At 37.4% G+C, this 22,538-nt stretch overlaps 1 protein-coding gene across 2 annotated transcripts; it reads right to left on the reverse strand.

Annotated features, from left to right (window-relative positions):
- Window positions 1–1,237: 1,237 nt before the first annotated feature.
- Window positions 1,238–12,068, reverse strand: LOC136847304 (protein dpy-30 homolog). Of its 2 annotated transcripts, none has more exons than XM_067118860.1 (4): window positions 11,960–12,068; window positions 6,416–6,451; window positions 4,191–4,339; window positions 1,238–2,868 (listed from the first exon to the last, which is right to left on the reverse strand). In XM_067118860.1, the coding sequence occupies exons 2-4, from the start codon at window positions 6,443–6,445 to the stop codon at window positions 2,787–2,789; spliced, it is 261 nt and encodes an 86-aa protein (XP_066974961.1). In that variant the 5' UTR covers window positions 6,446–6,451; window positions 11,960–12,068; the 3' UTR covers window positions 1,238–2,786. The 2 variants fall into 2 exon arrangements, with proteins under 2 accessions (XP_066974961.1, XP_066974960.1); XM_067118859.1 differs by lacking the exon at window positions 11,960–12,068 and adding an exon at window positions 11,490–11,790.
- Window positions 12,069–22,538: the final 10,470 nt, after the last annotated feature.

A 22,538-nucleotide genomic window follows, 5' to 3' on the forward strand; every position in this document is an offset into this window, starting at 1 on the left:
ATATATAGGTGAAATTGGGAGAAAACCCACAGTTGCATGATGTAACAGAGAGGTCTGACATCCAGATGGAAGCAAGCAAGCAGGAATGGATATAAAGTATATACAATTGAAAAACGAGTACAGCTAGGGACCAAAAGGGGCACTGCAAACAACCTTTAGTAATGCCTGAAGTGCACTGACAGCACTAATCCCTCTGTATGGGAGCATTCTTGAGTGGTTCATTTGAATGCTGTCATTTTACAAATTATGTGGGAGTCGGGGGACACTAAATATGAAAAACGTGAAATATATATAGCATTAAATGATCTCTCTCTGCCTTGAAGCCACACACAAAAATGAAACTTACAATATAATTTGTTTCACAAGGAACTTACCATTCATATTAGCCCAAATATATGGTCTTCATGAATCCAGAACTTCATTCCTAGTTTAAGAGAGGATCATCTGCTGACTGGATAAACATACTGAGCATGCAACCTTATGAATCCTGGGTTCGAAGCAGTTAAGAACCCTATTTCTGGGATGTCTAGGCTAGTTGACAAGCTCTGTTATCTATCCTACACTTCATTTTTTCATTCATTAACCAAACACATTTCTCCTTAATCTTGCAATCAATTATTTCTGCTTTATCATCTCTTGTTTTTTCTGTGTTGTGTTTAATGAAATAGTGATACATAAGGAATTACTGACTTTTCAAAATATAGCTTTGTCCCTGACAGGCAGGGTTTATCTGCCATGCTCCACAACATTACACAGCATTTCACCTCGGAAAATGATTGAATGTACCACCTATGATTGTTTTCACAAGAAAAAATGCTTTTCTTTAGCAAGTATAATGATATTTGATATTCAAAACTAGTCCTTAATAAGTTAGCAACTGTTGAGTGTTAGTCATTCTTAAGTCAGTGTCTATTGATTCTCTGCTGATTTTAATTTACAGCTCAAGTGTGTTTAAAATGTTTATTTGCTTCCTACCTTTGCTTATGTTATGCTTGGTGGAAGTGTCATTAACTAGTTAATGAGACACATGGTATATATATTTTTCTACTTACGTTAAAGGATGAAAATATTTTGATTTTGCCTTTGTCCACCCTGGTGATGTGGAGTCATCTGTGCCGAGCACTCTCCTTTGTCTCAGAAAAATTTGCTTATATAAAACACTAACACTCAACCAATCAGCCTAGAGTAAATGGGAGGTCGAATACATTTAAATATGATGGGTGAATGAAAATTCCTAAATATTAAAATTCTTCATTAAAACCTTGAGCAGATGCAAGATGTATTGTTCATGTACATTCTTCTTCAAGCTATCTCTAAATGCTATCTGTGTAAATATGCATAAGACCTGCATTTCCATTACTTTCTAGCAATGACTTAAGACTAGTAATCATCTGTGAGATATCTTTACAATACACAAGATAACAGCACTGGAATACACTATTATCATTACAATGGCAGTATAATGTAGCTATGAGGGAATATTGTTGCAACGGGGGCAAAGAAATAATATAACACTGGGAAAGACCTGTAACATAATCCTAAACTGGCTTTGTACTGTTTGTTGTATTTGAACTATCAAACTACAATTGGAATCATCGTAAGTCCTCCCTAGTATTGAACATTTTCTTACTTATATGGATAATTATGAGCTTAAACCACAAAACCATTTTTAATGAGCTTTCATATCTGACTTCTTCATTAGCTTTAAATGACAACAATCACGAGCTTTCCGTGGGTAATGACTGTGGATGTCAACATTTCAACGCGCTTGCAAACTGACACTTCTATAATGCACCTGCTTCAAACTATGCATATACCTGCAGTCAATGCCTGGACCTTTAAAATGTCAAGTATCACTGGAGTCAATTTTGTATGCGTACAATGAATCTTACGTGTTAAAGTAACATACAGGTTTGCTGGTTATTACTTCTCAGAAAATGATTCTAGTGTCAAAATTTTAGAAATGGAAATGCAAACTGAGAGAAAAGCACGGATACTGATAATATGACTTTGGCAATTCTGTTTACCATAGCCATTGTGCAGTGTCTGCTTAAAAAGACTTGATTACTACCAGGTACATGCAAAGTTCAGCTGGTTTACTTAAATAGCAGAAAAGCAATCATGTTCTACATGAGATTTTAGCACTTTAAATCAGTTGCTATAACTAAAACTATATCTTCCCATTTGAAAATATTTCCAAGAAATGTAGTTATGAACAGTTTGCAAAGTTGCGGTCAACCAGATAGTCCAAGTATGCTGAACTTTCCCTTACAAATGCCATTCAGATTCCTTTCTTGCAAAATATTTAAAAAAAAAAAAAAATCACATTTCCCAAAAATACTTTCTCTTTGCCAACTACATAAAGGTGCAATACATAACCTATAGGGAAGTTAAACTCATAATAAACAAATTCCATTTTGGCAACACTAGTGTCAAAAACTGTGAAACGAAACAGGGTTTGAGTCAATATGGTGGCTTGGTGTTCATGTAAACCGTAATAAATTAAGGATTTACATTTTCATGTAAACCTTGATAAATTAAGGATTTACATTTCTACAAAGTGATTCAATAAATACTACAAACAGTGAAAAATAAATATGTACTCCCAAAGAACAAGAATTTAGTCTGCTTAGCACTCTAGGATCACAACTGATTACTGATTTTGTTTTTCTTTCCAACTACAGGAAATAGAGTACTTTTGGAAAAGAAAGTTAGAACTTACCAATAAACAAAAATCAAATAAATGAGACACTCCAACTTAGCCTAAGAGATCATGATCCTGACATTTAAGAGCTGCTTGGGCTACTGGTAAACTGTGCCTTATTCTTCAGTAAATAGTTGGCAAGCCACTCGATTGGATCTCCCGGTCTGAAAAACAAAGCCATTCCGTATTAAAGAAATCAGCCTTCATTGCTTCCACTCAGGAAATAATTTTTTTTAAATAATCAACTTTTTATGATAGACTGTATCTATCTGTATTAACTGAATAAGGTAACATTAATTCTGCAAAAATAACATTAATTTTGTGCTTATGTTTTATCCCAGATATTGCAAAACATTATACATACTTAAAAGTGTCAGTAAGTTTATATAAATTTTAATGATTTTTGTAAAAAATTCCCTTGTTCAGTTAATCAATGGTTACAGAACAGCATCAGCCACAACAACACTTTGAATCTTGAAAACATGACAGCAAGATGCCTTGAACTAGGTTTACAGCCTTTAAAGTTCCACACAGAGGGAACAATGAATAAGTCAAAATATGAGAGCATCTGAAAACAGCTACAACAAATGCTGGAAACACATGCTTTTCTGATGCTATCCTTCCTTTTACAACTTGACAATTCAGGTCTAGATCAATAATTAACAGTTTTTTGGACTGCTGGAAGTATTTGGCCATGCATACTTCTTGATTCAGCTGCAAGTGTAGCAAAAGGAGGAGCAACTATTTAAGGCAGAAGGATGGATGTATTGAAGACCATAAACAAGGAACTTGGGTCAAGAAATGGACTTGGCACCAGTGTTGAAAAGTAGTTGAAAGAAGTTATTTGTTTGAACCTATTAAGACAAATCTAGAAATCTGGAGAACATCCAGCCAAAAACATTTCAACAGTTAACTCACATTCACAATTGATCCCTGATCAGTTTTACCTGCTGAGAGTAACCAGATTTGCTGAACAGCAGCACCAATATGCAGTAAATGTGCCTCGCTGTCGAACTTCTCAGTTCCAGAGGTCCTTTGTTCCTCACACCGTTGGACTGTGGAGCAGCCTCTCAGAGGATGTCGTGCAATTGGAACTTCGGAAGTTCAAGCGAAAATGCAATGCATTTCTACCCTAATACTATTCTTCTTGCATTTTAATACATTATCTATTTATTAATTTGTAAATTTATTTTTTATTTTTTTAATAGGTGGGCTCTCTTCTTTACGTGTTTTCCTTGACTATTCACAACAGAAAGTCAACATAACATGCATTGCACAAAAACTAATGAGTCCTAAAACAGTGTTCATAACAAACAATGAACTAGGATGTAATCCATACAGCATGCATGGAGTATTTGTGATAAGAGATCGCTCCATCAGTTTGTTTAATCTTTGGATAAAGCACCTCCAAGGACATCACTACATCTATAAATATTGTACTGTTTCTTTTACCGTATATTCAACACTCAAAGAAAAATAATCTTACCTTTCCTTATTCAACTGTGTGACAGCTTGTAGGAGTATGGGTACTACTGTCTGATCTAAATACTGTCTTGTTGGAAGAGAAGCTAAGTCTACGCGAGGCCTCTTGGCTCTTGATTCACCATTACTCTCACCACTGCCTGCATTAGCTTTCTGAAAGAAAAATACAACGTTTGCAACAAAAACAAAACAACTGACTTGGCTTGCGACTTCCAAATTATGTAGGTGCATTGTACAGTAACCCTAAATCTAATCTCTCTTTCATGGTATTCGAGCAATGCAACCCATAAGCATAAAAAATCTGGCTACCCAACTAAGCCTACACTTACATCTGCAATGCTACTTGCAAGCCCAGAGTTAGCTGCTCTCTCAAAGCAATATTTCTAAAGAGAATCTTGAAGACAATTTTACGTAAACCATTTTTCTTATACATTTCCTTGTTAAAAGTATAACTTTCTCCCATATGAAGAGGAAACTGAACGTCACAGTATCGCAGGTCAAATATATGCTAACCAGCAATTAACTGTAGACTGCACAATTACTGTAATAAAAAAACCATGCTACATTTTACTACTCCCACCACTCTCCAGATATACCTAACTTCCCAATTACGGTATTGTTGGTTTTCTATTAAGTAAGGCACCACATGATTAATGCATGTGGTGCCCCACACGCATGGCATGTAAACATACTGTGCTCTGTGCAATGATTCAGCATATCTGCCAGCAGATACGTAATGAAGCCTCTATAAGCAGGGACTACTGTACTTCACTGAGAAACAATTTGGTAGAGCATTAGGAATCTATAAAAAAGGTCAAATTATATCAAGGAATGAACACCCAACTCAAATAAAAGGATCATGGTAGTTGGATTAGCTGAGTAACAACGCTAGAAAGGTCATCTACACTTACAAAAAAAGAGCAATATACAATCCAGCAGTAACAGTGCTCCCAAAAATTTGTATGGCTAAGTAAATAAAAAAAAATCTAAATCCATAAAGGATATTGTTTGTCATCGGGTTGGTTTCCAATGAGAAATGGCAAAACATACACTCATCCCTCCATGATGTAGCTGGCTTGACACGTAAAGTACCAGTTTCAGTGACAATTGCAATCACGTCTACTACTGATGAAAATTTCCACAGTACCAGCCCCAATATGCAGAAATACACAACGTTTACCAGCACCACCATATTGATCCCCTAAACACACATTCCCTTACATCTTATCTTGCATGCAATCTTGCTCTCCCTGGTTGTTGAGGTCCACCACTCCAAAACCTCTTTCACCCAGACTAACTAGAACTTTTCCTGGCCTCCCTCTACCCCCGTCTCCGAAGATTTTCATTTTACGTTATAGATAATTTTCATTAACCTACTCCTTTCCCTTCTCCTACATAAACAAACCACCATCTTATGATTCACATGACCATCAAATGATGCAGCGTGTTCAATCCCTTAAGATTCTGATGATGTCAAATGACAGAAAATATTTTGAAAAATTAATCAGATTCTGACATAGGACAGCACTGGGATGGTGTCTGGACAGTGTTGAGGGATAGTTTGGGCATTCCTTTCATGCAAGTATAGGTTATTCAAAGGTACTCTAGCTAGTTATAAAGGAGTCCATAAGAATCATCAAAATATGTCTACATCCTTCATTTTGTCTTAATATTTTGACTACATCCTTCATTTTGTCTTAATGTTTTTTTTTTATTTAGTACAATAAGTGGCATAAACAAAAATGGGAAGAGAATTTCAACATATTTTTTCAGTGTTAAAGTAATTTATAAATCCCTGTTGTTTCAAGAGAGTTATGAAAAGTAAAGAAAATTCTCTTCTCGGCTAACTTCAACCCATCATTCTGATTATATGATTTTTTGTTTTTCATTTTTTTTTGCTTTGAAATGAGACTAAAACTAGCACTCGATCATGGAAAAGAAAATTACATATAACCCCAACAAATGAATTTTGGACCCTCCTAAATACTTGCACAGGTTAAACTGTAGTATCCTGAAATGATCCCCAGCACATTCTCAAGCCCCTGTCATTTTCAAGTAAATTACAATAATGGCCTCTCACTTATTGCATGTTTTTCTGTGACGAAATTTATTGGAGCAAAATGGAAACCACTTCATGACCAAGCTATGGGAAATAACGTGACTACAGCTGTAGTTTCAATTGCTGTAATAACAGTAAACTAATAAAACTGTAATTGAAAAACTACTCACAACATCAGATGATTCAACCTCAGAGTCCATTCCTTCCTGCAATAAAGAAGTGAGAAATTTTTGAATTAACAGAATGGTTAATACCTTCAGCATGATATAACACCTACTGTAATGTCAGCAAACAAAATACAGTGAACCCCCCGTATTCGCAGGGGATGCGTCCCACACCCCCCCCACAAATAGCTAAAATCCGCGAATACTTAAAACCCCTCTAAAACACTTAGAACTGTCCTTTTTGATAGTTTAAACACAAGAAAAATCCTGTAAAAATACTTATACCTGAGTATTGTAATAGTTTTATCACAAAAAGTGCATTTATTCATGAAAATTATATGAAAATACAGTAATTAGTGAATATTTCTCAGTGAAAAATACCGCGAATGGGCGAATTTTCCACGAAAAATGGGTAGATATGTTCCACAGAGAAACCTGCAAATGTGTGAGTCCACGATTCGTGAGAATGCGAATACAGGGGGTTTATTGTATAATCAGAAATCAATATTCATAGATGCAAGTTTCTCCCCCAATTATAAAAATCCATTTCAAGCTTGGAGGGATTAATGGACTGAATAACAAAGAAGAGGATTCACATACAAGAATACAAAGTAAAAAGCAAGAGTACAATGTAAAATCATTTGACTCTAAAGATGACAATTCCCAAATAACACCCACAAGGTCAGGACCACGCTGTCTTGAACTGCAGAAGAGCATTAACGGCCATATTGTACACATCCTGTTTGTATATGTAATTAACCTGTGCATTTATATTAGTAACATAAAAAACTGCAGAATGTGTCCATAGCCTATTTTTCCATACCCTCTTTGTCTTGAAATGAATATAGAACAATTACTACATGATCTTTCCTCTCCCAGAAAAAGAAGCTTTAGAAAAACAGAAAAACTTTCCTGTAAATTAAACTCTGCTGACACAACCATGATTCTCAATAAAACATATTGTATTGCTCACATAAAAATCACATGGTCCAGTTTGTGAGGGATGTGGGAAATCCACAGGAAAGTACAATGAATTTTGATATAATAAAACATTTCACACTGTCATACGCCACAGGCCTAACTAGCTTTAGCAAAAACTTTTCGTTTTTTCTCCAGTTTTAATTATTCCATTACTGGCTGGAAGTTAAGAAATATCTTGGCATTTTCCTCTATAATTTAAGATTTAGATCTGCTTAGGATGTGGGTCCAGGTCCTGATGGACAAAGCCCACGAATAACCTATGTAGAACCCTAGGCCCTGGGTTGTTAGGTTAGATTAGCAAATATCCTAGTACTGTACAGACACCACCCTACTTACAAACATTCAACTTACAAGCATTCAAAAAGCAACAGGATCGCAAATTAAAATTGTGTTCAGAGCGCTCCCCTTTGCCACTTGAGGTTTAAATCTTGTTTTGTGCACCTATGAAATTCTGATGGCTATTTTAATTAACAAGATATGCCCCTAAAAAGGTAATCAAATTTAGGATAAATGACCCGCCATGGTTTGACGATACATGTAAACAAGCCTAAGCATGAAGACAAAATCATTCAAATGAAAATTACACCATTTTTGTCGAGTCTCGCTGTGCAGCAAATAGAATTTACCATACAGCCGAGAGAAATTACAATAATTCCTTGAAGAGGAAACTTGAAGGGATTACTCAGCCCCACCTGTAGAGAACCAAATTGGCATCATCTATCTTTGGGTCAGGCTTGTCTTCCATTCCACTACTACTAACAGATGATGGTAGACTGGTTACTGGCCCAGGCTGAACTGCTTCATCGAGCTTTTGAAGCTAAGCAATCAGCTAAGGATGTCCCTCTCCCTGATATTTGTCATCCTGAACCTATTCTTATAAAATTTGAATTTTGCTCAGGGCTGTTAAGAAAATTCTGGATAATCTTGATAGCTAGGGTGGAGAAGATCTTGATGGTTTCTTCCCTTTGTTTTTTAAGAAAGTTTCTAGTGCGTTGTCTCCCAAGATAAGTAGATTCTATAGATTTTTATGTTGACATAGTAACTTTGCGGATGAGCGTAAGCTTACTAGTACAGTGCCTGTTCCAAAGAGTGGCATATCTGCAGACTGCAGTAACTACAGGCCAATCTCTATTCTCCCTGTGCTCTCCAAAGTTGCTGAAAACTTACTTTTAAGCCACTATATAAGTAAGGATTGTTAGCTGAAAATCAATATGCATATAGGAAGTAGTTAGGTACCTGAGATGTTCTTTTAGACTTGACTTGCCATTTGCAAGGCAACATTGATAGGGGTTTTGAGTGCAGAGTAGTTCAAATAGATTTTAGTGCTAATTTTGATTTAGTAAATCACAAGGCACTTATTTATAAACTTCAGATTCTTGGAGTGGGTGGATATTTTTACGATTACTTCAAGATTTCCTTTACAGGTAGGCAGCAGCGAGTTGCTGCGGACGGGAACTTTAGTGAACCAAGACCTATTTTGAATGGAGTTCCACAGGGTGGTGTTCTTGGTCAACTCTTATTTTTAGTGTATACAAGTGATATGGTTGTTGGCCTGGAAAACAACATCGCGTTCAGCATGGCGATGATGCAACACTTGTGGGTGTAGCAAAGTTTCTCTTTGGGCGAGTCGGTAGAGTTGTCGGCTAGCACTCGCTAGGTCCGAGTTTGATTCTCCGGCCGGCTAATGAGGAATTAGAGGATTTATTTCTGGTGATAAAAATTCATTTCTTGCTACAATGTGGTTCGGATTCCACAATAAACTGTAGGTCCTGTTGCTCGGTAACCAATTGGTTCTTAGCCACGTATAATTAAGTCTAATCCTTCGGGCCAGCTCTAGGAGAGCTGTTAATCAGCTCAGAGGTCTGGTTAAACTAAGATATATTTAACTTTCCACCTATGAGAAATGAAGCTGCCCCTCAGCCTCAATCGGGACATGGACTGGATCAGGGAATGGTGTAGTTGGTGGGGTATGAGGCTGAACTCCAGTAAAACGAAAACACTATTGATTAGCAGATCTTGTACAGATTTTCCACTCCATCCTCCCCTTCAGGTGGATGGAACTTTGCTGAATGAGTCTGAAGCTTTAACTACCCTTGGATGTACTTTTGACTGACATATAGCTTTGAGAAACATCTAATGAAAGTTTCAGCAAATGCCGCAAGAAAGTTAGGCATTGTTCGTAAGGCCTCATATATTTATAACAGTGATAAAATCAATGCAACCTGTTTAAGGTCGTTTGTGCTTCCTTTACTTAAATACTGTTCTCTGGTTTGGATGTCTGCTTCTGCCAGAGATTTATCTCATTTAGAAAGAGTTGTTCTTGGTTGTAGGTTTCTGTTTCCTAATAGCAGCAGTTATGACTTGGACCATCAACGGATGGTCTCCTGTTTGCCACTTTCACATTCATAATTGATCCCTGATCCATTTTATCTGCCAAGAGCAACCAGATTCCCTGAGCAGCAGCAGCACCAATATGCAATAGATGTGCCTCGCTGTGAACTTCTCAGTTCCAGAGGTCCTTTATTCCTCTCACTGTTGGACTGTGGAACAGCCTCCCAGAGGATGTCGTGCAACTCGAACTCAAGACGTTTAAGCGAAGATGCAATGCATTACTACCCTAATACTATGCTCCTTGCCTTATAACACATTTTTATCTATTTATTAATTGATTAATCTATTTTCCCTTTCTTTATGTATTTCCCTTTACCTCCTCTAACTTCTTCTCAATGAACATTATATTCTTTTGAAACTTGAATTTCAAGTCAATGGCACCTGTGGGCTTGTTCCATATAAGTAAGTTTCATCTTCGGAATAATAATCATAATAATATTCTGTACATACAGTACTGTATGTGCAGTGTATTGTGTTTTGGGATGAAAAAACGTACAGTACTGTACTGATTTCACATCATACTGTACTTAAACGATTACAGTCCGTTAGTCCGAAGGCCCGATAGTCCGAAGGTCCGATAGTCGTAGGTGTAAGCCGGCATTCCGAGGCAAGCGCCCCCCACCCCCGCCTGATTAATCCCCCGCCTCAATAGCTAATACGGCAAAATTGTAACCAGTAAACACCCTAGGGTACGTTATGTTGGTATTTTTATGGGTGTTTACTGGTTACAATTTTGCCGTATTAGCTATGGAGGGTGGGGCTGATTACAGTCCGTCGGACTATCGGGCCTTCTGACTTTTGGACTATCAGACCTTCGGACTATCGGGCCTGCTGACTTTCGGACTATAGGGCGGTCACCACTTGAACAAGTATGAAGAGTAAGTCTGCAGGGAATAAATGCAGAGTGAGGGATCATGGCGACTGTAGGCCTAGTGGGCATTTCAACGGGAATATGACCTAACTAGTGTTACCTTAACCTAGCCTAACCTAACCTCAGATGCTGTGCCCTAACCTGGCTTGGGGGGGGGGGGTGAATATTCAGCCACCGCCCCCTGGATTACCCAATAAGTTGTGATCTCTCACTCTGTGTTCTACTAACCTTCCGCTTTACCTAACGCAATGCCATAGGGTAGGTAGGTTAGGATGCATATCCATAGCTGAATACCTTAGGCCTAGCTACATCTACCCTATTCTAGGGTAGGCCTAATTTATGCATTTTGACCAAGTTTGTTGGTGCAATCTCTTACTTTTAAGGTTCAACCACACAAAAAACAAGCTTGAACAATGCATTAAACCACCTGTTAGATAACAGAGGTATGGAAAAAAACAAAATACGGGCGATTTTGCAACATCAATAGGCCTATGCGCTGGTCAAAAAGGCGTAACAAAAGCACCTCGAAAACCAGCCTAATATAGGCCTATATGGCTCATGCCTTCGGCCAGAAATGAGTTCATCATATATAAAACGAACCTTGAAATCGTTTAGGACTAATGGGGCTCGACTGGACTACCTGCCTTTAAAATCAAACGTACATAGGCCTAGACTACCCTTCAGTCTACCGGTAGATAGGCCTTGTTTCCTCTCAAACATTAAAACGAGTTAAAAGTTTGTCTATATTAATGTCCCAATACATTCCTTTATACCGAGGATCCAGCCCCGGTCAATCTCACGCGAAATTAAAGCTTCGAAACGAATGAAAACACTCACAGAAAATATAGGTCTAGACTGAGCACCAACGAGAGGAGTTGTTTACCGCAACAGCTGCTGCCAAGTCCCAAGCGAGACAACAACGGGGTTGCGTTCAGTTGCAGTTCAAACGCACGTATATTCGTTGCGGTTTGTCCGCTAATCTCCCGCGATATGCGTTTTTAAATGGCTGATCCTACGCTGAATTCAAGTTTTCAAGTGAATTAAAATGCTTATCGTACAAAAATAGTTCTGGAAAATTGTTGCTGTTTGCTGTTTACCGCAAAAGCTGCCAAGTCCCAAGCGAGAGAGGAATGGGGTTGCGTTCAGGTGCAGCTCAAGCACACGTAAATCAGTTACAGTTTGTCTGCTAATATCCCATTATTAATGGAGAGAATTCAGTCATGGCTAACCCTATACTGAATTAAAGTTTCCAAATGAATTAAAATGCTTTCTGTACAAGATGAATCTAAAAAAGCGTTGTTGTTTACCGCAAAAGTTGCCAACAAGTACCAAGCGAGAAAACAACGGGGTTGCGTTCAAGTCAAGCTCTCCTTGAACGGAATTCGGTCCGCGCAGCAGGAAACACATTGTTTTCGTTAACTAGAGACGCGTTCACTCTATTGTTTGTCGATTATTTACTTGACTGAATCCAGGCGTGCTTGTGAGTGTATGTTATGCACCGCAACAGGTTGCATTGTTGGTTATTAAGTAAAATTCGTATTCTATTTTCACTGAATGTTTAATTCTTGTGTGTCGTATCCGTTTCGTTACTAAAATATATTATTCTTTCCGAATCTTCCCTTCAAATCTCACAAGAGAATTCACCAGTCTTTTCGTAGATTTAAAATGTAAAATAATAAATCTTACAAACCTTGAGTGCTACTGGAAAATAACAATAGCTATCGTGGAGCGCTGACGAATAAAATTAAGTTGGAATGACTAAGAATAATATAGTTTGGAATTAATTGTAGACCAGGATAAGATTTCAGCGCTCTCTTTCTCCAGTGATTCTGCTTTTCCACTTTTAATTTCTCATCCGTTATATCTCACTTACTCTTTTAACGGCTGGATTATCTAATAAAACACCGTAAATGGAACAAACTGACACGCAAATAAGAATAGTGATGACGCAAGCGTATTTCGAATGTTTACTGTGTTGCCAGATAACAATTTTGTTGGATTACCAAGTTTAAACTTTGTATCCATCGTTGACCTTTTCAGTATTAAAATGCCAATGGCAGTATTTTATCATTATTATTTTTATCGTATATAGACTTAAATACACATACACATACTGTACATATGTATAAATACAAGGAAAACATTTAAACAAACGTTTACGTAAAGGTATTTTGTCTCTGACTATCGTCTCTATTTCTGTTACTGGGTCGTTTACAGACAGTGTTTTTTTATCTTTAAATTTTCATTGATTTTTCTTTTGTCCTGCATCTCGTGTGTGGATTGAAAGTATAAAAAGAGCGACCTGTTAACACTGCCTGAGTCGCTCATCTGATAACACGCAACAATTACTGTTATACAGTTAGGATTAGTTTTAAACCCATATCTTCCGTGAGCGAACTATAGGAAACTAGACCAAGATATCTCTGGCTCGTATGGGCTATGGGTTTGGTTCACTCGACAGTGTTCAGACCGTTCAGTTAAGTCTGCGGCAGCTGACAGTGTTTGTCTCTCAGCAGATGTCATTTCTGACCTATTTTCGTTCGTTTGGTGCTGGAAGATCACTTTCAGGTAACGATTTTTCTTCTCTGATGCGAAGTGTGTCAGCATTTGTGGAGGATATCCTTGTATAGGGATAAGCAGGCAGACAGGAGCCCAGTGGTAGGCTGTGCCGTATCCTTCTACACAAGGGCGAATGCAGCGTGTATGAACAAGGAAGTCAAGAGTTTATATATCGAACACTAATATCTGTCTTTTGCATTTGTTATATAACAAAGGAGGTAAGTTCACATTTCAACGTCTAGCAGCATAGGTAAAGGTCAGGTACTCTCCCGGCCTGGTAAAAATATCGTTTGTATTCCACATAGACTCTGATGCTTTTACCTTTTCATAGTTACACAATTATCAAGAATCAACAATGACAGACAACTAAACAATAAAAAATGAAAGAAAACAGGTAGTACTGAAGTTCTTATACTAAAACTGAATGACATTCGACGTGTTCACAAAGGTCATTGCATTTTTTTTCATTTCACAAAGGTAAAAAGTAAAGGTGATGACATTTGCAGAATGCAGATCAATTTGACCTAGAGGAAACAATTATCAGCTACATGGTTGCCATGAATATGGTTAAGTCCGCGGAGTATACTTTCTTCAGACATGCATCCAGAGTTTTATGAAATAGGAAAACATCTACTCTTTTATTATAAACGAATGGCTTGTAGGTGTCAAAATCTGGCTTTTGTGTATACTGAATATCAGCTAAGTTACTAAGAAGTCTCTTTCATATTTTGTCGAGAGATCAGTTTAAATCTGCTGATCTTTAAACGGATCGTGAGTTTTTGTAGCTGTGGAAAACTGCAGCGTTTTTAGTTTTCTGGAATAGGATCCTGGATAAGAAGAACGCAAGGTAACCTCAATGGATGGAAGCTTAGAAGTCGAGGGAGGTGTTTACTTAGGTTGACCACCAGCAGTGAAGAGATACATCCTCAATGGCCTTTGACCAGCATAATAATTTTTATCATGACATTTCTTGTTTCAAATAAGGAAGCATTTGGCTGTAGGCCTGCAAATTCCTTTATATGACTCAGTCTTTACCAATAACTCTGTGGACTTATGATTTATAGATGGTTGAACTGAAGTTTACTATCGTTATTGGCCGCATTGATTTTATGGATAGCTCTTCTCAGGTTTCAATACTTTTACCTAAATTGTGCTTTAAAGAAATTTTAATGATCTAATGTATAAAAATGTGATTCTTATGAAGAATTTCACATTCCAATCATTGTCTTTGATTTACGCATTTTGTAGTTTTGCAATTTAAAATCTTTGAAATTTACGAGGTCTGGGCATTCAAAGTTCAAAATATTTGTAATGGACAATATAAAATCTTCGAAGAGTTCAATTTTATTTTTCCTAAAACCGAATTCGATAACGCAAAGTACCGTCTGTCAAATATTCAATTTAATTTCTGCATATTGAAAGAATTCTTACTAAATTAAAGCACAATCAGCTTAATTCCCTCCCAATGTGGTTTTATGACAAAGCTGAAATCAAAACAGAGATTAAGACGGAGAGCCTTTCTGACGGTCGACTGGATCAGGGAACATAATGGTGACCGTTGTTTTGCAAACATAAGGGTAAGCAAAACACGTAAAACTGAATCACTAAGGTAAATAAAATAACTGATATGTTGTACTAAATTAGATAACCATACTATATATATGAAAAAAGGTAAAACGTAACAACCACACGGTCGGACAAGACAGATATTTATGAAAATGTGGAGAAAATCAATATTACAGCAATACTGTATAACCCAAGTTAAAGGAATTATTTTTATTTTAGTTAGCGCTAAATTAAGTTTTTTTGAATGCCTATTTCGTTGCATAGAAAATGGATTTGAGTGGGTAACTCTAATCAATAGACACTCAACTTCTTTCTCGCATACGTAGCGATTTTGCTGCCATATATTATTCATGCAGCTCTTTATGCTTGTAGATAAATTACTGTTGCTTTATGTGACTGACTTAAAAATCATTTAAGGTGTAATACCGTTTACTCAGAGCTAACGAAATCGACTTTTTTTTTTTTTTTTTTTACTTGGAGCCTCATGAAGCTAAAGAACATCCTATACGACTGATGCTTGTTAATAAATACGAAGGGAACTGGAGATAGGATCCATTAACAGAGTTGCAAGGTTACCTGGTAAGTTGGATGAATTCATTTATTTTATCGTTTTAGAAAATCTTGATGAAACGCGTGCGCACGCATACACATGCAGAAGAGTACCCAGTCTAGTTTTAAATCACAGTCAAACGTACACACCACAATGATATTTTACGATATCAAAGCCCAAAAAATGAGTAAAATTTTTCCAGATTTACTAATAATTCAAAAGGCACAGAAGTTCTGGTAACATTTTTGAATAAAAACAACAAACTGATTTGATAAAATGAGAACCGTTAAATTTTTTGCGTCAGCCGTTTAATAATCCAATACTAAGATGAAAATCTCAAGATGTTTATAAAAGTATTTAGAAATTTTCATATTCTAAAAAGGAGATAAATGTATGAATAGTTTCACACGCGAATAATTGTTCTTTAAATAGCAGTTTAACTTTAATTGAACATGTTAACCAAGGATAAAGTTCAACAGTAACCTTTCAGAGAAGAGGAAGAAATTACAAAAGTTATTTCTTAAGTCGATTTTTTTTCGGGGAGGGGGCGGTTGGTGGGCGCCCATTTGCGTTTGTATATATTAAAAGTCAAGTCAGTTATGCAGCAAAAATCAACAAGCATAATGTCCTACTAACTGGCAATATACCAGCACGAAACAAGGATGCACAAGCATGGCGTCATATAGCTAGCAATTTACAAGCATGAAACAACAAGCATGCACAAAGATGGGGCCATACTAGCTAGCAATTTACAAGCATGAAACAACAAGCATGCACAAAGATGGTGTCATACTAGCTAGCAGTTTACAAGCAAGAAACAACAAGGATGCACAAAGATGGCGTCGTACTAATTGGCAATTTACAAGCATGAAACGACCATCATGCACAAAGATGACGTCATACTAACTGGCAATTTACAAGCATGGAACAAAAAGCTTACACAAGTATGGCGTCATACTAACTAGCAATTTACAAGCACGAAACAGCAAAGACCAAGTATGGCGTCGTACCAGCTACAGCCGCAAGGGTAAGAAGAGACAAGCAAAAGTTACCAGTAAGAGAGCCAGCACAGGATAAGAGGAGAACAAGGACGTTGGCACATCTGTTCAGGCAATTATTATTGACAATGGATGGAAGAGACCATAATGCATTTGAAAAAAAGTTGGTGTTTGTGTCACTGCGTTAAAAATACGAAGATTAAAGAAAAAAGATAAAAAAAATGTTAAAAGAAGATAAATGTATGATAGAACTGCATCATAAATAAGGTGCATTTTTTTCTATCACACAACAAGCCTACTTCGGGCGGGATGTGGGCATGTCGTGTGATAAAAAAAAATGCTCCTTATTTATGATGCTGTTTTAGCGTACTTTTATCATTTTTGTATCTTTTTTTATATTCTTTTTTCTTTAATCTTCATTTTTTAACGCACTGATAGTGTCAAAATTTTTTTCAAATCCATTATGGTCGCTCCCACCCATTGTCAATAATATTTAACCCTTAGTTTTGAGGGCTTGAAGGCAAAGTTTTGAGGGCTTGAAGGCAAAGTTTTGAGGGCTTGACGGCAAAGTTTTGAGGATTTGGGGGCAAAGTTTTGAGGATTTGGGGGCAAAGTTTTGAGGACTTAAGGGCAAAGTTTTGAGGACTTGAAGGCAAAGTTTTGAGGACTTGAGGGCAAAGTTTTGAGGACTTGAAGGCAAAGTTTTGAGGGCTTGAAGGCAAAGTTTTGAGGGCTCGAAAGCAAAGTTTTGAGGGCAAAGTTTTGAGGACTTGAAGGCAAAGTTTTGAGGGCTTGAAGGCAAAGTTTTGAGGGCTCGAAGGCAAAGTTTTGAGGGCAAAGTTTTGAGGACTTGAAGGCAAAGTTTTGAGGGCTTGAAGGCAAAGTTTTGAGGGCAAAGTTTTGAGGGCTTGAAGGCAAAGTTTTCAGGGCAAAGTTTTGAGGGCTTGATGGCAAAGTTTTGAGGGCAAAGTTTTGAGGGCTTGAAGGCAAAGTTTTCAGGGCAAAGTTTTGAGGGCTCGAAGGCAAAGTTCTGAGGGCTTGAAGCAAAAATTGATCTCAAACGTTGCCCTTACAAATTTACCTGATGGGAAATTTTATATTCAGTGTATCCTGGTACACTTGTTATACGGAAAATAATATGCAGTTTCATTAAATAACGTCATCACATTGTAGAGGCTCTGTTTCAAATACAGTAAATAATATCATTACATATTCCAGTGCGATAAAAATCACCCTTTTTATTCATTCAGAATAGTAATACCTTACCTTGAATTTCACATCAGCTAAATATATATATATATATATATATATATATATATATATATATATATATATATATATATATATATATATATATATATGTATGTATGTCTGTGTACGCAAAGAGCAAATGTTGTTGAAGAAAAAACTAAACTTTAAAAATGGTTAAAGAGACAAAAAAAGGCCTTTTAATTTAATATTAGACATATTCAACAACTTACAATTTTACGAACAACGGCGCAATATATTTGTATGTTAACAAAGACCATCTTATTAGTAACTTGACTCACCACATACATATAGTTAATACTTTTTATTTTTGTTATTTAATACATTTTTTTAACGTAATGCAACAAATGAGTCTTAAAAGCAAGATATGATTATTCGATATATAATGAATAAAAAAAAAAATTAGACTTCTTAACATTTGATAATTATCATGTTATCAAGGACTACAGCAGTTATTCTTCCTTTGCAGAAATGTTCACAGATTCTTTTTTTACCAGTAGCACATGTCTGCTTTCAAGTAAGTCGCCGTTCGAGCGAGACAAACAGACATAAGGACGGATGAACAGACGGAGACAGACAGACAGCTCAAATGACGAGTACCCCTGTCTGTTTTCTCAATCTGAAGACCAAAGAGAATACCAACATGCCGTTCGAGAGAGAGAGAGAGAGAGAGAGAGAGAGAGAGAGAGAGAGAGAGAGAGAGAGAGAGGAAATGACAGGCGCTGCGGCCTGTTTTTTCAATCGGGAGGACCAAAGGGAATATCAAACTAGCCAAAAATTGCCAATATAAAAACAAATAAAGTCCTTTTGAATTCACATGAATGCCGCGAGATGAAAGCGAAAGGCCACTGGGTGTCGGGGAAAGGGGCGATCTAAATACAAGCCTTTTACAGGAATAGCTGTTAGTAGTAGGTGAGAGAGAGAGGGAAGGGTAGCAGGAGGAGGAGGAGGAGGAGGAGGAGGAGGAAGAGGTCTGATTGTCGGAGGACGGCCAGGTGTAAATGATACCTGTTTCTCCTTTTCAAAATGGCTGAAAGGACATCCTTGGCTGGCGCTTTTAAGAACAGTCTCTTCTATCCCTATTCTTCCTGCTCCTCCTCCTCCTCCTCCTCCTCTTCAGCTTCCTTCAACCATAGTCCTCCTCCTCCTCCTCCTCCTCCTACTTCCCTCCATCCATTGCAATCTGTAACACCACCAGGAATGATCAAAGGACCCTCTCTGTGATGTACGAAGAGCCGAAGTAGCCTCTCGTCCCCTTTACTCTTTCGCAAGGATGATTCTCCTTTATGCATAAGGCGCCTCTTCTACTCCCTGAGCAACCGGGCCACACCCCGCCCTGCCCCCTTCCTCCTACAATCTCCCCCTCCCCCGTCTCCGCCACCTCCTCCTCGCCAGGCCCTTGAAGCTTCATCCGCATATCCCATTGCCGTCAACATCGACTAAGGCTTTTCATCGGCGCTCACCATCGCCAGGGGATATTTTCAAATAATCTGGCAACAAACGACGACGACTGTGTATGCCCAGCACAAACACGCACAGACACACTCGCACAAACGCCTTTGAAGAACCACTTCGTCCGCCTGGCGGTGGTGGTGCCGCCGCGCCCGCCCGCCCGCCCGCTCGCTGGCGGCGAAACCCGAAGGGCATCGGAGGTAAAAGGGCGAAAGCGTGTAAACACATGGACAGTGTGACAGAGCAAACAAGCGGGTGTTTTGAATGGCCTTCCTCCTCCTCCTCCTCCTCCTCCTCCTCCTCCTCTTCTTCTTCTGGGATAAGAGGTGGAGGGAGACGAGGACCCACTCGGTAACCACAAATCGCCCGTTGCCCTTTGAGAAAAGACACTTTCTTTTTGAACATTTTTCTTTTCTCTCTTTTTTGTACCTTTTCGAGCTCATTTTATTTTTAAAAAGATTCTCTTCGGTCTCATTTTGGTTAATTCCCATCTAGCTCACTCCAGAGAGATACAAACTCTAGAACGAGAACGATGTAACAGCCAAGGAGAATATATATACATTCGTCAGGACCTCTCTCAGACAAAAAAAAAAAAAAAAAAAACCTTGGGACATTGATCACGGAACAGAGGGCCAAAGTCAACAAAACGATAATTTTTCAAAAGAGGCGGCAGTTGAAAGATTCCTTCCTTCTTTTTTTTTTTTTTGAGTCCATCGCTTTCAAAGGGAGAAAGGATTCGCTAGGTCTACTCACACAGTTTCTATAACGCTAGAGATATGCCACATGGCGGGACACTTGAGGCCTCTGGAAAATGAAGAGTGTCCCAGCCCCAGGCTAGAGAAAGTTTTATTTACCCTTCTGACCAAGAATTCAAGAAAAACGGAATCTTATATAAGGTCTTCTCGCGTCCTGTGGGTATCAGTTAACAAAAGACAAACGGAATGTGGTATGAAGGCTACTCTAGGTAGAAAGTTAGAGAGCAAAAAAGACAGTACGGGAGAGGCGAGATTAAACTAGGATACATTTCTTCTGAATTTGTAATTTTAAAATATATAAAAACATCCTTTTAAGGTGGTTGTTTTCTGGATTTCAAAGGAGTTTGTTTTTCATTTTACTTCTGGCACTCACCTGTAGATAAAAAAAAACCGTTTTTTTGTCTCGTTATACATAGACAAACATGACTAAGTGAAAAATTTGTCGCCATTGTGGTGTATTCACAGCATAACCATACGACAAAGAATGTGGCCACTACCTGTCATTTCGTATTTTGGACGACCACTGTCAATGTGTATGGTGAGAATATATACGTAAGACTACACACACACACACAGACACACACACACACACACACACACATATATATATATATATATATATATATATATATATATATATATATATATATATATATATATATTTATATAAAAATATATATATAAATATATATATATATATATATATATATTTATATATATAAATATATATATATATATATTATATAAATATATAATATATATATATATATATATATATATATATATATATATATATATATATATATATATATATATATATATATATATATATATATATATAGCACTAATAATATCATTATGATTATTATTACCGTTCGACACGGCATGTGGTCATACGGAAAACTCCAGATCGAACACTAACTTGCTAAGCAAGCTTTCGGAGAATAGAATGCCATATGCAAAAAAGAGAAAACGTAGCGATTAGGGTAAAACTCATAAAAAGTAAAAAGATTAATGCAATAAAAATCAGCAAAAGGTAAGCATATCCATCTATAAAAAATATTCACAGAGGCCACTTATTACTGAGTCGTCTTTGTGAATGTATACGGAAATGACAAGTAATGACGCAATGCTGAATGGTCCAGATTTATTGCTTAGTGGCGCACTGTACGCAGATAAGTGTTTTTTTTTAGCTTTCTGTGAAAGAAAACTATTAAGGTGACCATTTTTCTGTCCGTCCGCCCTCAGATCTTAAAAACTACTGAGATTAGAGGGCTGCGGATTGGTATTTTGATCATCCACCCTCCAATCATCAAACATACCAAATTGCAGCCCTCTAGCCTCAGTAGTTTTTATTTTACTTGTGGTTAAAGTTAGCCATGATCGTGCGTCTGGCACCGCTATAGGGGCCAACAACACAGGTCACCACCGGGCCGTGGCTGAGAGTTTCATACAGCATTATACGCTGTACAGAAAACTCGACTGGGCCGAAGAAACTTCGGGGCATTTTTTACTTGTTTATCCTGTTGGAGCTGAAAGCAACAAGGACTCGTAAAAAGGGTTGACTAAAAACACCGGACTTTCATCAGCGTTCAAAATAATTAAAATATTAATGCGAAATGATCGCGAAAGACCTAAAGAATGCTTCTGCAGAACAGACTGTCTCTTTTTATTCCTCACACCGTTGGACTGTGGAACGGTTCCCCTGAGGATACTGCTCAATTAGAGTCTCCAGAGTTCAAGCGAAGAAGCATCGCATTATTACCCTAAAACAAGAACTCGTCTTGTGCTTTAATCATTCATTTATGATTTTATCTATTCATCTATTAATATCTTTTTTCCCTCTTCTAATGACTGATTTCTCTCTGTATTCCTTATCACCTTCTGTTACTTCTTTCAAATGAACACCATATTCTTTGTAAGCCTGAACTTCAAGTCAATGGCCCCCTGTAGACTTGTTCCATACGAATAGGGGTTTATCTTCTATAATAATAGTAATAAGCATAAAAAGAGAAGGAGAGAGAAGCAAATAAGTACGAATAATTTAAGAAGCGCAAAAACAGCAAGGAAATTAGGGAAAAACGAGTAAAAACGAATAATGGTGCATCCCTTACGAGCACATGAAGGCACTAAAAATCACGAAATACACTGTAGCTCCTTGTTCTTGGGACTTATGTGGGAATAATATCATGGAAAGCCGTATGAATATTCAGCTGTTTATAAATTGAATACGAGAGAGAGAGAGAGAGAGAGAGAGAGAGAGAGAGTTTGAGAGGGAGAGAGAGACTATGAAGTTTGACTTATGAGAGAGACTATAAAGTTTGACATATGACAGAAGAAGAGAGAGAGAGAAATATATAAAGCATGATATCTAAGAGAGAGGGAAAGAGAGAAACTATAAAGTTTGACATACGAGAGAGAGAGAGAGAGAGAGAGAAGGGGAGCTAAATAAGTAAATACAAAATATTTTATTTCCGATTTACTTTAACAGTTGGAAGACATATTATTATTATTATTATTATTATTATTATTATTATTATTATTATCATTATTAAACCGCCAACAAGTAAAAAAAAAAACGGAAAAGAAAGAGAAAAGAATAACAAACTAACAAAGGCACTTTACCAACCACCTAACACATAAAAATAAAGAGGCTGAGAATCCGAAGTGTTGGGGGAGGTGGGTGGGTGGGGGGGAATAGAAAGAGAGGGGGGGGTTGGGGTGGGTCGCCGACCCC

The sequence above is a fragment of the Macrobrachium rosenbergii genome, chromosome 16, assembly GCF_040412425.1.
Source record: "Macrobrachium rosenbergii isolate ZJJX-2024 chromosome 16, ASM4041242v1, whole genome shotgun sequence".
Lineage (NCBI taxonomy): Eukaryota > Metazoa > Arthropoda > Malacostraca > Decapoda > Palaemonidae > Macrobrachium > Macrobrachium rosenbergii.